A 16,017-nucleotide genomic window follows, 5' to 3' on the forward strand; every position below is an offset into this window, starting at 1 on the left:
TGTGCTTTCCTGTCGTTTCAAATTTGACGAGGCACAAGCCATAAAGAAATAAATCTGAGCAAGGAAAAACATACCACTTTGCTGCTTTGTAATGTATCAGTCGTCTATTACTTCTGTTTGCCTTTTCGCTCCGCCATTTCTTCTGGAGGCCTACAGAGAGCATAACATGCTCCTTTACAATGGGCTGTACTATACATTTTCTTTTTCTGGAGATAGGTTTTGTGCACAATTAAAAAGCATATCATAACAAGAAAAATAAGTCCCATCAAGTTCTGGTGTGGACTAGGAACTGTATTCCAACACTAAATATCCAAAAGTAAGCAAATTTATGCTTTACAAGTTTGCTAAAGCAAATTTATGCTTTACAAGTTTGCTACAAAAATGGTTGCAGAAAATGGTAATTGAAAGAGATACAACTGAAGAAGGCCTTCCAACTATAACCTTACTGCTGTTGTTCATTCACATCAACATTATCTTCTCCCTCAACAGACAATGATGCCCCTTCGGATACCGCCATACCCAAGACCTCTCCAGGTGGTGGATGGTCAAACTTGCATGTCGCCCAATACTTGCACATTTCAGCTATGATCGCTGCGATTCATTCACATTAACATTATCTTCAGCCTCGAAAGACGACGATGTCCCTTGGGATGTTGACATGCCCAACACCTCTCCAGGTGGTGGATGGTCAAACTTGCATGTCGCCCCATACTTGCACATTCCAGTCTTCATGTAGTATGGACAGTGTACAGCACCCTGCCAGTAACATTGAAAAAATTAAAGAAAATATCATGGAATTAAAGGGACTTGCAATTCTAACAGACCAAGTGAATGAGAAAAGACAAGGTTGAGATACAACTGAAAGAATAACCGCCACCAACTAAAGTTGAAGGATTAAGTTATATGCCTGAGAAACTAAAAAGGGCAGCCCGGGTCCAAGAGTCTATTGTACAAAGCCTCAGCTGGCAGAGCATTTCTGCCAGAGGCTATTTAAGAATATTCGGAGGGGGAATTAAAAAAAGGGCATTGCAAGCTTACATATCTGTACAGTAACTAAGGTATTCTCCAACGGATTTTCAGGATCAGAAGATATTCACACACATAACTATAGGCTGCAGCCACCAAATACGCAACCAATACCTGTAAGCAAATGCGCTGGTAGAAATTGGGGAAGTCTAATTCTTCAGGGGTAGTCATACATCTGTCATAATTTAATAATAAACAGTTATATCTACTTTACAGTGTTGTGTGTTGTTTACAGTATTGTTGTGTTATTTGCTGGAGAAATGAATATCTAACCAACAGTGTTTAAGAGGTTGTCAAATACCACTAAGAAAAATCAAATTATCAGAATATTTATATAATGCTGCAAATACTTCTTCCACCAGAAAATGAGCATGCCATATCTAAATTCTAGAAATATAAACTGTACCTCCCTCCTTGGTAGACCAGCAAGTGTAAGCTTAACATTTGGCTGCTGCACATCCTTTGCTGACACTACCGGTGCTGAACGATCAAGAGGGTGATGAAACTTACATCTTTCACCATACTTGCATTCCCCAGTTTTCATATAGAACTGATGTAAAACATGACAGACCAAGCAAAATGTGCAAAAAAATAGTGTGAATGACTGGATCCAATTATATTAAGAGTATCTGAAGAGTATTCATGATTGATCCAGATAATAGCAAGCAAAAAAGAAAAAGAAACCTTTCAGCAGTACAGGCAGCTCCCTATACTATACAATCTAATATGTGTGCGTAAACTTGAGAATGCATACGAGTCAACTTTTAAAATGCATACTGAGGGCCCAATAACATGCACTTCTATAAGAACTATAAGAGGTAAAAACTACAAAGAATGCTAAATTTATTAGACTCCAGAGTAATAAATTTAAAAGTAAACAAGAGGTACGAACTACAAAGAATGCTAAATTTATTAGACTCCGCTCTCCAGAGTATCTGACATAGGTATTGCAAAGCAATAATATGTACACATTTTTGAAGGTTCACCATAGCTTTTTTAGGATTGATATGATGTACATCCTTTCTTTTGGCAAAGGTGGGTAAAACAACAGTCAAGACTCAAGAAAGTGAGAGGTTTAAGGAAGCAGAGCAATCATTTTCACAGAAGTGCAAAGAACCCGACAAAAGGGCTCCTAGAGTGTATGCCTCGAAACCTCAAGATATACAGCTCTAAAGCCAATTTAGTGTGGCACCTTTTGATTGGGACAGCATGAAAGTGCCTTCAATGACTGACAATAACAAATCACGGTTTATAGTCCAGGAGGCATGGTTTTCTACATTTAGTTGAGTTCAATAATGTCACATGCATCAGCTTGAGAGTAGTAATTCACAGCTATTTCAAGTATATCTTGGAAAAAAGTAGGTACGCACATCGCATTCAATTTGTCCAGGTCGTTGTGGATAGACAGGTGGAAGCAACCCAAGCTGCAGTATCAAAAATAAACAATACTTTCAGGAATACGTTAAAAGCTTTTTAGAGAAATACAAACACACAATTGATTATACCATTGTCTGAGTCAGTCTTGGATCAAAATTTTGCAAGAGAGAGGCAGCTGGATTAATCATTCCAATGTTCCAATGAGTTGCAGGAGAGGCTACAAGGGCAGGGCCAATACCAGCTGCTGGAGGTTGAAATGCAATAGTGGAAGAGAATCAGTAGTTGACTCTAGGCATTGAATCTATTATGCTGTGTATTTGTATTAGGGGTCGTTTGGTGTGAGGTGCTATTTTGAATAATCCCGGGATAAAATAATAATTCCGGGATAAAAATTTTAATGCATGTTTGGTTGGCAATATTAGGGATAACTTATCCCGGGACTAATAAATAGTATCGGGATAAGTTATCCACACAATTGGTGGGATAACAATCCCACCATAATTTATCCTGGGGATAAATTTATAAAAGTACAAAATTACCCCTACCTATATTCATGCACGGGCCACTTTATGTACGTACATATGTGCATAAATTAATTAATCAATCTAACTCAACCACTTTAGGCGATCCATAAATTATACTGACATAACAATATACGTAAACCAAATAGTAAGGTAGTAATTTTATATTTATACAAATGATAAACATTATAATTTGGCCATCTGAATGGCTAACAAACTATATAACATAGGTAGACATGTTAAATAAATATAAGAATATTTTATGCATATTAATATTTTTCACATTGTATGTTAAACATTTGATGAATACAACAACAACAAAAAACCCAGTGTATTCCCAAAAAGTGGGGTCTAGGGAGGGTAAAATGTACGCAGTTCATACCGCTACCTCCGAAGAAGTAGAGAGGTTATTTCCGATAGACCCCCGGCTCAAGATAAAGGATAGTAAACAAGAGCATAATGAAACATGAAGCAGGATGGATGGCATAACATAAATAAGGAATAAGACATACTAAAATAAAAATCAGAGCAATACGACATAAGATAATTAAGTGCAATATGGTATAAGAAATATGAAATAGGACATCTGAAATAGGACACCCACCTAGTAGCAACATACACTCACAGACCAAAGACACCCACCACACCCAAACCCTCCTCCTGACCAGGGGCTCCTACCTATGGACAGAATCTTAAGATTACTAACCCGGCTGTACATGAGCTCTTCTAACTACTTACAACCTGCGCACTCATCCTAGCCTTCTACCCTTATCCGCGACCTCCACACCTTCCTATCTAGGGTCATGTCCTCAGTAAGCTGAAGCTGCTCCATGTCATGTTTAATCACTTCCCTCCAGTATTTGTTCGGCCTACCTCTCCTCTTCCTGAAGCCATCCAATGCTAGCCTCTCACACCTACGAACTGGGGCATTCGTGCCCCTCCTCATCACATGCCCAAACCATCTCAGCCTTCCCTCCCGCATCTTGTTATCTACCGAAGCCACTCCCACCTTCTCCCGGATAATCTCATTCCTAACTCTATCCCCTCTAGTAAGCCCACACATCCAACGCAACATTCTCATTTCCGCCACCTCACCTTTTGAATGTGGGAGTTCTTGACTGGCTAACACTCTTCTCTATACAGCATGGCTAGATGGACTGCCTCTCTGTAGAATTTGCCTTTAAGCTTAAGGGGCACCTTCTTATCACACAACACTTCCGAGGCGAGCCTCCACTTCAACCAACCTGCTTCAATATGGTTAGAGACATCCTCATCAATCTCACTATTCCCCTGGATCATAGCCCCAAGATACTTAAAACTATCCCTCTTACAAACATCTTGAAAATCAAACCTTACCACCTCATCATCCTCCTGCCTCAAGTCACTAAACTTGCATTCCATATACTCCGTCTTAGACCTACTCAACCTGAACCCCTTAGATTCAAGGGTTTGCCTCCAACCTCCAATTTTTCATTCACACACCCCCGCGTCTCATCAATCAGTACTACATCATCCGCAAACAACATATACCAAGGCACCTCCCCTTGAATACTCTGCGTTAACACGTCCATCACCAACGCAAACAGGAACGAACTAAGAGTCGAACCCTGATGCAACCCTGTCTCGACCGAAAAATGCTATGAGTCCCCTCCCGCCGTTCTCACCCGGGTCTTCCCTCCATCGTACATGTCCTTAATAGCTCTGATGTACGCCACCAGGACCCCTCTCACCTCTAAGCATCTCCAAAGAACCTCTCTAGGGACTTTGTCATACGCCCTCTCCAGGACGATGAACACCATGTGCAAATCCTCTTCCTTTCCCTATACTGCTTCATCAATCTCCTCACCAGGTGGATTGCCTCTGTTGTCGAACGACCAGGCATAAAACCAAACTGATTCTCCGAAATAGACACGACCCTCCTCAATCTCCGCTCGACCACCCTCCAAATCTTCATAGTATGACTCAACAGCTTGATACCCCTGTAGTTGGTGCAACTCTGAATGTCACCCTTGTTTTTATATAACGGAATCGTCGTACTCTACCACCACGCCTCAGGCATTCTCACCGTCTTGAAAATGTCATTAAACAAATCAGTCAACCACCTTAAACCTGCCCCACCTATAAACTTCCAAAAATCCACCGGAATCTCATCAGGCCCCGTTGCCCTTCCCCTCCGCATTCTACGAATAGCCTCTCTCACCTCCTCAACCTTAAAACATCTACAATAACTAAAATCACGGCTTTCCTCCGAGTGCTCCAGCTCCTCTAACTCAATGCCTCCGTCCCGCTCCTCGTTCAAAAGCCTATGAAAATACTCCTGTCATCTCTTCTTAATGTGAACATCCTCCACCAGAACTCTACCATCCTCCCCCTTAATGCACTTCACTTGATCGAGGTCCCAACCCTACCGCTCCCTAGCCTTAGCGAGCTAATATGGATTTGGGGGTTTGGGGGTAATTTACGTTGTCAGTAAATATTACTCAATTGAAGATAAGTTAATTAAAACTCTAAACGACCCCTTAACTTATCCCCGCATAACTAATCCCAGCATAACTACATTCCCAACTGATACAAGTACGATCGTGATTGTGGACCAATACGTAAAGACTCGAGCTCGAGTGGCTGCCCAACTAATGGAACAAGCTTTGAAGTGTAGAGAACAAGTCCCAACACTCCAAAGCCATCCAATATGCACACTCCAAGGCCTCCCTTTTGTCTTGGCTCATTAAGGGCATTCTAGTCATTTTGTATTAAGTTGAAACCTAGGCTATAAATAGGATATGTTAGGTCATTTTGTCATAACTTTTGATGATATTTTGAGAGCTATAGAGAGAGTCTTACAAGGTGGATTCCTTGTAAACAAGTGTGGATATCACTTGTGTTGGTGCTAGTTTTGAAACGTTGGTTGCTTGGGAATCCCATTCCCTTGAGGTCACCGTAGAGCTTGGTGTTACTTGTATGAATTCTTGGGTCTTTGTGTTTAATATACACTTAGGTTCATAGTATTTGTAAATTTGTATGCCAAGTTATCTATCTATCTATCTATTTCATTGTTGTTGTTGTTCATTCTCGGGTTTGGTGTTCCAAAACCGAGATTTTGTCTTCTTATTCTTGTGTTTGTGTTGTTAATCTAGTTTGTTGGCTCACTGATTTTAGAGGTTTGAACACCTTAATATCTTGTTGTTATTGTGTTTCATTGTTGTTGTAGTGAATTCGAGAGTGGTCACCAAAGGGGTCCTTGGTTCTTCCAACTTGTGAACTATTTTGGTGTTTGTTAGTGTCTTTCTTGTCGATCTTGTATCGTTTGGTATCAAAGCATAGCTTGATTTTGTTCCCACAAGATCAATCTTGGGCTAGCTTGCTTGAAAATACAAAAAAAAAAAAAAGAGTAGTGTTCTTGAGTTTGGATCTTGGCCGAAAGTTTGTTGTGTTCTTGTTGTGTTTGGCCGAGACTTGAACATTAGATATAGGAGTCATTTTGTTTGTCTTGGTGTTTCAAGTGTTAGCTTTCTTCATCACTAACACTCTTGAGTCAAGATCTAAATTTGAGCTTGCATTTGTTGAAGTGTTATTGTGAACTTAAAGCCTTAGCCGATTGTGTTGTCATCTTGGTGGACTTGACCGTGATTTGTTGGCCTTGTTGTTGTTGGAATTGGTTGTTGGGATTATTGTGTTCTTGGTGATTGTTGAAGTTGTTCTTGATGCTCTTCATCCCTTTCAAGACTTGTTAAAATAAAGTGAATACTAGATCTATAAAGTTGAAGAGAAAAAGGTGAAAGCTTGTTAGTCTTGAAAGACTTACCATCACCCATCAACTAGTCAATCACTTCCCAAAAACTTTCCTTGTTTTAAGGACCTTGTTTTAAGGGAATGATACACAAAAATCAAGTCTTCCACTTTTGAATTTGACAATAGGATTTCAAGATTTGTTTCCCTCCTAAATCAATTCCCACCAATTCCAAATCACAAATTGTTCAAGACTTTCAATTTTGAAAAATAAATTTGTTAAGACCGCAACCATTATGTGGCTGCCACGTCACGTTTTACTATTCGCACGACAAATTTAGGCTCAAAATTTTGATTTCTTAGTTTCTAATCTTTGTTTCTTAGTTGCATTTTGTTGATTCTATTGCTAATTAACAAACTAGTAATTGTCTACTAGGTTGTAAATTAGTTTTTGGGTCCGTTTATTCGTGTCTACGTTTCTTTGTGTGCTTTTATCTTTTTGAAATTCGTTGTAGTTTCTTGGTTCTAGTCCGTACGTATTTTCTTTGAGTTGTTTCAAAAGAGAATCTATTCCGACCTCGAGCCCCAATTGGTACCAAGTAATCTCCTTGGAGTATAAATGAGTTACCAACACTTGTGAGGCCAATTGAGAGGCATTTCAAAGTGTGAGAGCTTGAGAGCTTGTGAGGATGTTTTTCTTTTCTATCATTAACTAGGTTGTTGTTTTTTGTGTTTTTGTTTTAGAATTTCTTTATTAGGAACTATGGCATTGGAAAAGGTGACCATGAACGATTTGATGGTTGCCATAATGGGTATGAAACATGACCTTAGTAGCCGAATGGAGAGAATGGAAAAAATAATAGAACGAGTGGGAGGAAGAATGGAAGGGACGAAAAGCCCTCTTTGCAGGGAGTTGGATAACTTGATAGAGAATCCAAGCCTTCCTATTCAAGTTCCTGTGAATGGACAAGCTACACATGAGCTACAAGGTAATCAAACTAACTCTTGCACTCTAGTGAATGCGACTAGTAGCCAACTAAGTGTGCATGGTAGTTTGTCTTTAGGTGAGCCGAATGTGCCTCTATTTGGTGATGATAATGTACAACTTGAGATTGCGGATACACTAGTTGATCCATCTAGTGTTGTGGCCATTGTGGCAAGTGATAGTACATTGTCTTATGGAAGTCATGAAGACCAACTTGTGTGTGAAAATGGTGATGTTGAACATGTTGGCCGATTGACTATGGATGACCCTCTAGTTGTTTTTGTTGTAGACCATGCTAGTATAGAGGGGATATGTGATTGTACTAGTGGTAGTATTGGGAAAAGGAAATCCATCCTAAACCCGTGTCCAGGGACACTCCACCCATTTGATCCCGGTGATCATTTGAAGTATGGTGATGATGATGTCTTTTGGAATGACTTGAATGTGCATGGAATCTATGGCCTTCCTATCTCGACTTTCAAGCCTATTTGTTGTTCCAAGAAAAGTCTATGTTTTCCACTTGATGAGCAACTCTTGTTCTTGTTTCTTGTCACACTTATGTGGATAGACTAGTTGACTCTTTCTTGGGAGGGCATTCGGGTAAGAGGGATGTTTGGGTGTATGTGAAGTTTGAGCCACCTTGGCAAGATGCTATGACTGATTACAGTAATCCTAACCCTCATACCTTGAGGAACTTATGTTTGCTTGTCCTTCTTATTGTTTTGCTAGGTTCGAATTCGAGGCCAAATCCTTTTTCAAGAAGGGGAGGATGATACAAGTACGATCGTGATTGTGGACCAATACGTAAAGACTCGAGCTCGGGTGGCTGCCCAACCAATGGAACTAGCTTTGAAGTGTAGAGAACAAGTCCCAACACTCCAAAGCCATCCAATATGCACACTTCAAGGCCTCCTTTTTGTCTTAGCTCATTAAGGGCATTCTAGTCATTTTGTATTAAGTTGAAACCTAGGCTATAAATAGGACATGTTAGGTCATTTTGTCATAACTTTTGATGATATTTTGAGAGCTCTAGAGAGACAGTCTTGCAAGGTGGATTCCTTGTAAACAAGTGTGGATATCACTTGTGTTGGTGCTAGTTTTGAAACGTTGGTTGCTTGGAAATCCCGTTCCCTTGAGGTCACCGTAGAGCTTGGTATTACTTGTATGAATTCTTGGGTCTGTGTTTAATATACACTTAGGTTCATAGTGTTTGTACATTTGTATGTCAAGTTACCTATCTATCTATCTATTTCATTGTTGTTGTTGTTCATTCTCAAGTTTGGTGTCCCAAAATCGAGACTTTGTGCTCTTCTTATTCTTGTGCTTGTGTTGTTAATCTAGTTTGTTGGCTCACTGATTTTAGAGGTGTTGAACACCTTAATATCTTGTTGTTATTGTGTTTTCGTTGTTGTTGTAGTGAATCCGAGAGTGGTCACCAAAGGGGTCCTTGGTTCTTCCAACTTGTGGACTATTTTGGTGTTTGTTTTGTGCCTCCTTTGTCGATCTTGCATCACCAACCAAACGACCCCTTAGAGCAATACGATAAGCTTATAGCTGAACGTTCATCTATAGGTTAGGTTTTCCTGAGTAATCCATTTATTTTAACAATTATTAAGTTTCCATTGCCAAAATGGCTTTATAAATTATTGTTTTTAAACTGGTACTAGTAGCTTTATAAATTATTTTATGAGAAAATAACACATTTTCTAATGATCGAATACCAAAAATTTGCATGAGAAAGAAGTATGTTAACATGAGATTAAAGTGAACAGATAATGTGTTTCACACATGATCATACATCAAAACAAAACCTAGAAAACTCAACAAACAGAAGGCAAATACAAATCTTAAGACCGACAAGGAAAAGTATTTTAACAATGTTCCAATACAGCTTATCATTTTCTTTGAGAAATAGAACAGAGCTTATTAATATCCTTACCATTTCTTTCAGGATGGTTGTAACGGCAAGTACCCCCATATTTGCAGCTGTTTTGATATATTTTAAAACAAAACAGACGTGTTATAAACCAATGAACCAATCCAACTTTTTGAGTGTTTAAACTAATAATAGCAGAACAAAAAGTAAAACCCACCATGTTCACCACAAAAAAAAAAAACTGACCTGCCAGTTTTAAGGTAGAAAGGACAATCAACTTCACCCTGTAAAAGATAAAAACCAGAAGAATGAACTACTTCCTGTGGGTCTCTGAAACACACTGCTTGCCTCTTATTAAGCTTAAGAAAAAACAGTCAACCTCAAGTAGCTAAAGTTATGTTTAATCTTACTTTAATCCCCAAAAAAAAAGTCATGGTACTTGTGAAAAGAAATCCAACTCCCTTCTGCTTTCTCTTCCTAGAGGTTAAAATCTCTATTGGCTAAATTTATCTCAAAAAAATCTCAATTTGCTAATTTATCCAAGTAGGAAGTACGTTTGGGTTACACTGGGTTTGTTGTTGTTGTATTCCAAAAGTATCCAGGTCTACAAAAAGGAAACACATCTGTAGACTAATACCAGAAGAAAACAATCAGATAGAATGTAGCCTAGCATATCTACAATGGCAGTGGCACCCATTATGCGGGTAATGAAAAGACATGAGATGCTTTAAGATCCTTAGACCAGATTGGAAAAGTATCTTAAGAACAAGTTGTTTTTCATCACAATAAATCCTCACAGACAAATTATGGTACCAGGATCGAAATATCATGATATCCAATTCTTTTTCTATACTAAAATTATGTTAATAATTGTCAAATAAAGCAGACCAAAATGGCAGTTTATTGACAACTATTATGTGACAGCATAAAAGTAAAAGGAAGGGGGAAAAGAAAAAAGACAAATTAAAAAAGCAAACAAAGCACAAAAGAAGCATGCAATACTTTCTTACTCATCCAAAGGTAAAAGGCAATCAATGAAATACCGGTCTAATGGGAAGGCCTTTGGAATTGTGCAATAAAGCTGGAACAGAAAGCGGCTTGACTAGATTCACATCCTCGGTCATCTCATTTTTAGCTGATCCAGGATTCCCCACAGAGCCATTTTCTTGCTCTGGAGCTGGCAGCTGTATATCTCTTGGGTGGTGAAATTTGCAGGTAACACCAAATTTACATGTTCCCGTCTTCAAGTAAAACTGTCACAGTATGATTTGAGTAACTATGAACCAGATACACCTAAAGTGCATACTTAAATATCTTAAGTAACAAGTAGTGCTCCAATCAGCAAAAGAATTCTCATACCGTGCATGAGGGTTCAGAAGGTCTCTCAGGTAAGTCAGAAACACCAGAATTTTGTACAGAACCCTGAGACAAGCCAATCAACAGTTGATATAAATGAAACTATCTTCATAATTCATATGAAATAAATAACAATTGAGCCTGTCCACCTACCAAATAAGTTGTGTTATCTTTGGGGTGGTTAAATTTGCACCTGTTACCGAACTTGCATTTTTGAGTCTTCATAAAATACTGAAAACATGTCAACATAAAATCAGGGATATTGACAGCACGCATAGTCAGAGACTCAACAAAAAGTTTTTCTTACTGGACATTCAGGCTCTCCAGGTCTTTCAGGAAGAGATTCAGTTGTAACTGGAACCTGCATAAATGAAGCGGAAGATAATAGCTAGAAACATACAATGTGATCACAAATTTTATGATAAAGAAATAGATTATGGGCCTAACTCAACCCCAAAAGTTAGTTTATGAGAAGAGGATTATCCAAGATCATATAAGGAAACCAAGTAACCCTTGTCTTCCGATGTGGGACTCCAACACCATCCCCACACGTCCAACATTGTACATCAATAAAAATAAAATTGAGATGGACCTGACTTTGATTTAGTTAACGATCTAATTTAGTTGCTGCCATGTGACCTAGAGGTCACAGGTTCAAGCCTTGGAAACAGCCTCTAATAGAAATGCAAGGTAAGATTGCGTACAATACACTCTTTGTGGTGAGGCCCTTCCCCGAACTCTGCGCATAGCGGGAGCTTTAGTGCACCAGGCTGCCCTTTTTTTTTATGGATATGACTCTAATACCATAATAATGAGATGGATCTTGGGTCTAACTCAACCCCAAAGCAAACTCATTAGAGAAGAATTACCCAAGACCATAAGGAGACCAAATAGCCTTCTCCCACCAACGTGGAACTCCAACACCCCAACCCCACTTCCGCACGTCTAGGATTGGACATCTGGAACGTGGACAATATAAGATGAGAGGCCCAACATTGGAAAAAATAAATTGGGATGGGTCTGGCTCTGATGCTATGATGAAAATAGGTCTTGGGCCTAACCCAACTCTAAAAGCTAACTCATACGGGAAGGATTGTCCAAGACCAACTACGGAGGAGACTAAATAGTCCTAGCCCCACTCATGTGGGGCTCCAACATGCAAGAAATAAAGGAGAAAAATACTATTGAATTATGCATACTACATTATTACATTGAGCCCTATTTATATACTACATTACAATCCTATTCTGGACACTATACAATTCTATTCTTACTTGTATTCTAACACTCCCCCTCAAGCTAGTACATACATGTCATATATGCCAAGCTTAAGTTACAGATGTGACCGTTCGGGAGAAGGTCGGAGTGGCTTTGTTGGAGGATAAGATGCGCGAAGGAAGATCGAGATGGTTTGGGCATGTGATGAGGCGGGGCACGGATGCCCCAGTTCGTAGGTGCGAGAGGTTAGCGTTAGATGGCTTCAGAAGAAGGAGAGGTAGGCCGAAGAAGTACTGGAGGGAAGTGATTAGACATGACATGGAGCAGCTTCTGCTTACTGAGGACATGACCCTAGATAGGAAGGTGTGGAGGTCGCGAATAAGGGTAGAAGGCTAGGTTGTGTGCGTAGATTTAGTTAGTTAGAAGAGCTCAGGTTAAGTCGGGCTAGTAAATCTAGGATTGGGTCCAAAGATAGTAGCCCGGTCAGGCAGGCGTGGGTCTCTTTCTCCTATTGCGCTTATTTATTTTATTTCTTATTGCTCTGACTTCTATTTTTATGTGTCTTATTCCTTATCATGTTATGTCATCCATCTTGCTTCTTATTTAATTACGCTTTGGTCTGCTTTTCTTTATCTTGAGCCGAGGGTCTATTGGAAACAGCCTCTCTACTTCTCTGGAGGTAGCAGTATGGACTACGTACACTCTACCCTCCCCAGACCACACTTGGTGGGAATACACTGGGTTTGTTGTTGTTGTTGTTGTTGTTGTGTTACAGATGTAACTAATACGAGGACCAGTGAGGGACTCGTGAAAATATCTACAAGCTGTTCACTCAAGTTAACAAATTTCATAACAATATCCCCTGAGAGTATCTTTTCTCTAACAAACTGACAGTCAATCTCAATACGCTTAATCCTCTCACAAATATTGAATTTGATGCAATATAAAGGGTTACTTGGTCATCACACACAAGTTCCATCTAACTCTTTCTCCAAATTTTAGTTCTCGAAGCAACTGTTTAATCCAAACTAGCTCACAAGTTGCTACAACCCTTGGTCGACATGTTGCTTCTACACTAGATCGAGCAACACTCTATTTCTTACTCGTATGGGACATCAAATTACCTCCTAGTAAAACACAATATTAGGATGTAGAACGCCTATCAGAACATGATCCTACCCAATCAACATCTGTATATCTAACGATCTGCTCATGGTATCGATTCTCAAAGAGTAGTCCTTTACTGGAGCCAACTTTATATATCGCAGAATGCCAACAATTACATCCCAATAACTATCACAGGGAGAATCCAAAAACTTACAACATTCACAGGAAAAAGAAATGTGAGGGCTAGTCGCAGTGAGATAATTCGACTTACCAACCAGACTATATCTTTCGGGGTCATTTAACTGGCTCCCCTTGTCTTCGCAGGAGTTTAACATCGAATGCTGGAGTGTCAGTAGGTCTACATCTCATCATTCCTGTTTCCTCAAGAATATGTAAGGCATACTTTCCTTGTGAGATCATTATACTTTATTTGGATGAGCAACCTCAATACTTAGAAAATACTTTAGTCTATTGAGGTCTTTAGTCTGAAAATACTAAAAGAGATCTTACTTTAAATTAATGATACCATAATGATCATTGTCGGTGATAACAAAATCGTCATCATACACCACCAAATAAATACACAAATTTGGAGCAAAATCTCGATAGAACACAGAGTGATCAGCTTTGCTACGAGTCATGCCACACTCTTGAATTACTATGTTGAACTTACCAAACCAAGCTCAAGGGGATTGTTCCAAACCATAAAGCAACTTGCGCAATCGATATACAAAGCTACTAGATTCCTTTTGAGCACCAAAACCAGGTAGTTGCTATATATAGAGTTTTTCCTAAAGGTCACCATGAAAAAACATTCTTAACATTCAACTGATGAAAAAGCCAATGGTGAACAACCGTCATTGGTAGAAAAAGGAGGGCAAATGCTATTTTAGCCACAGGAGAGAAAGCATCACTATAATCAAGCTTAAATATCTTAGTAAACTCTTTGGGTATCTCGGCGAACCTTAAGCTGACAGCTTGACTATCCACACCAATTTTGACGGCATAACCCCACCGACAATGAGCAAGAGATTTACTTTATGGAAGAGAAACAAGCTCTCAAGTACCACTCGAGTGTAAGGAAGACATCTCGCCAATCATAGCCTAGCTCCATCCTGGATGAGAAAGTATTTCACTTATAGACTTGGAGATAAAATAGAGGAAAAAGACAATACAAAGGCATAAAAGGGTGATGATAGACGGTGATAACTTAAAAAAAGTATAATGGGAGATAGTATTACGAGTGGAACATATATTTTTTTCCATAAGGAATCGACATGTCTTTCTATAAAATTTCGTGTCTCCTTATTAGCTCTTATGATGCGGTTTCCTAGATTGTATGTAGTGGTTTACGATCGATTTCCTAGAATGTATTTAGTGGTTTTTTGGGGATGATAGTGAAAAAGTTGACGGATAAGTCACCTCTACTATCATACTATGAACTATACCTGAAATTTTCACCTCATATGGAATTCATTGGATCTTTTACTGCATTCGAGAATCACCCCCCCCCCCCCCCAACTCCACACTGAAGAGTAACTAGGATCAATTTAGTCAGATGTTCATGTTCCAATTGAACATTGTCCATACTTTATCATTCTCAAAAGATAAGATTATTGTTTTGTAGATCTAATCACGATCTTATATAAAAGAATAGCAAAAGATCTTTCTTAATCAATCTTTTTGTCCCCCTTCATTCTTCAGCCGAATAAATTGAATTGGGAAGTAATACCACTCCTAGACCCCGTAATATAAATTTTGTCCTAGAGACTACAAGAAACTTATATACCGGTTCAGATAAATCCATTTTTTATTACAAAATCAAAACAGAAGAATTTCATGACTTCAGTGACCTGGCTGGGAAAAAAGAAGTTTTCCTATTTATTATGATACTTTTTAATTAGCGGCATTATCAATATGATATATCTTAGTTTAGATGGTCTAGATTAACGCCAGAAAATGGCAAACTAGGATTAACCAAAGTTGTATGGCTCAAAAGAAAAATAGAAACTTAAACAAATGGAATTCATATGAAAAGGACCAATTAAGTCATTCCAAAAAAGGTAAATTTGAAAAAATGTTATAGATATGATCTTTAATCATATAAATTGACTAATTATGAAAATAGAAGTGACTCATTTATTTCTAGATTACCTTTCCAAGCAAATAAGAACTTGAAATTTTCTTATAAGTCCGACATGTCCAAAAACAACTTTTTTAATAGGTTCAATCAAGATTTGCTTCTCCAGAGTACCAAAGGCAAGCATGACATCTTTATGAACATAAATCTCAGGATATAGAATCCAGAAAGAGGTTGGTCCAACTTAAATGAGATATGGTAGCGTTTTTATGATCTAACATTCTTTGCCCAAACTAATTATAGAAATATCTCTCTATCTCTAAGGTTGAGTAATAATTTCACTATTGTCTAGAAAAGGGCTCAATGGTTACTTGTTCGCCGAGTCAAAAAGTTAAAATTTTGGTAAATAGAGATCCTGTACAAACTTCTTGCGAGGAATGGGCCAGCTAGGGCGTTTATCAAGAACAAAAGCTAAAGGGCCCGACACTACAATATGAATCTAGAACTTACATGTTGATGCTTATGATTTTGATAATCATAGCAATGATTTGGAGATCTCTCGAAAAGTATTTAGTTCATATTTCAGTCAACTCTCTATCATCTTCTTTTGGCTAAATGGCATGTATTTACACGCTGCTCGCTTTTCTATTATGAAGCGTGGACAAGTGATCCAACTCAAATTAGGCCTAGTGCCCAGGTGGTTCGACCACATTTCATTCATATCTTCTCCACTAAGAACGTGTTC

General features: G+C 38.7%; 1 protein-coding gene across 1 annotated transcript in view; it reads right to left on the reverse strand.

The window, feature by feature from the left end:
- Positions 1–217: 217 nt before the first annotated feature.
- The window catches only part of LOC107842386 (zinc finger CCCH domain-containing protein 37), a 32,477-nt gene continuing 16,677 nt past the window's right edge, over positions 218–16,017 (reverse strand). Inside the window, exons 3-12 of the mRNA XM_016686200.2 lie at positions 11,175–11,228; positions 11,021–11,098; positions 10,871–10,933; positions 10,555–10,764; positions 9,758–9,795; positions 9,575–9,621; positions 2,532–2,647; positions 2,397–2,450; positions 1,433–1,576; positions 218–756 (exon numbers count right to left, since the gene is read on the reverse strand). Of these exons, the coding sequence (XP_016541686.1) occupies positions 583–756; positions 1,433–1,576; positions 2,397–2,450; positions 2,532–2,647; positions 9,575–9,621; positions 9,758–9,795; positions 10,555–10,764; positions 10,871–10,933; positions 11,021–11,098; positions 11,175–11,228 (978 nt within the window). The 3' untranslated portion in view covers positions 218–582. The remainder of the gene's footprint in view (positions 757–1,432; positions 1,577–2,396; positions 2,451–2,531; positions 2,648–9,574; positions 9,622–9,757; positions 9,796–10,554; positions 10,765–10,870; positions 10,934–11,020; positions 11,099–11,174; positions 11,229–16,017) is intronic.

This window comes from Capsicum annuum, chromosome 3, assembly GCF_002878395.1.
Source record: "Capsicum annuum cultivar UCD-10X-F1 chromosome 3, UCD10Xv1.1, whole genome shotgun sequence".
Taxonomy (NCBI): Eukaryota; Viridiplantae; Streptophyta; class Magnoliopsida; order Solanales; family Solanaceae; genus Capsicum; species Capsicum annuum.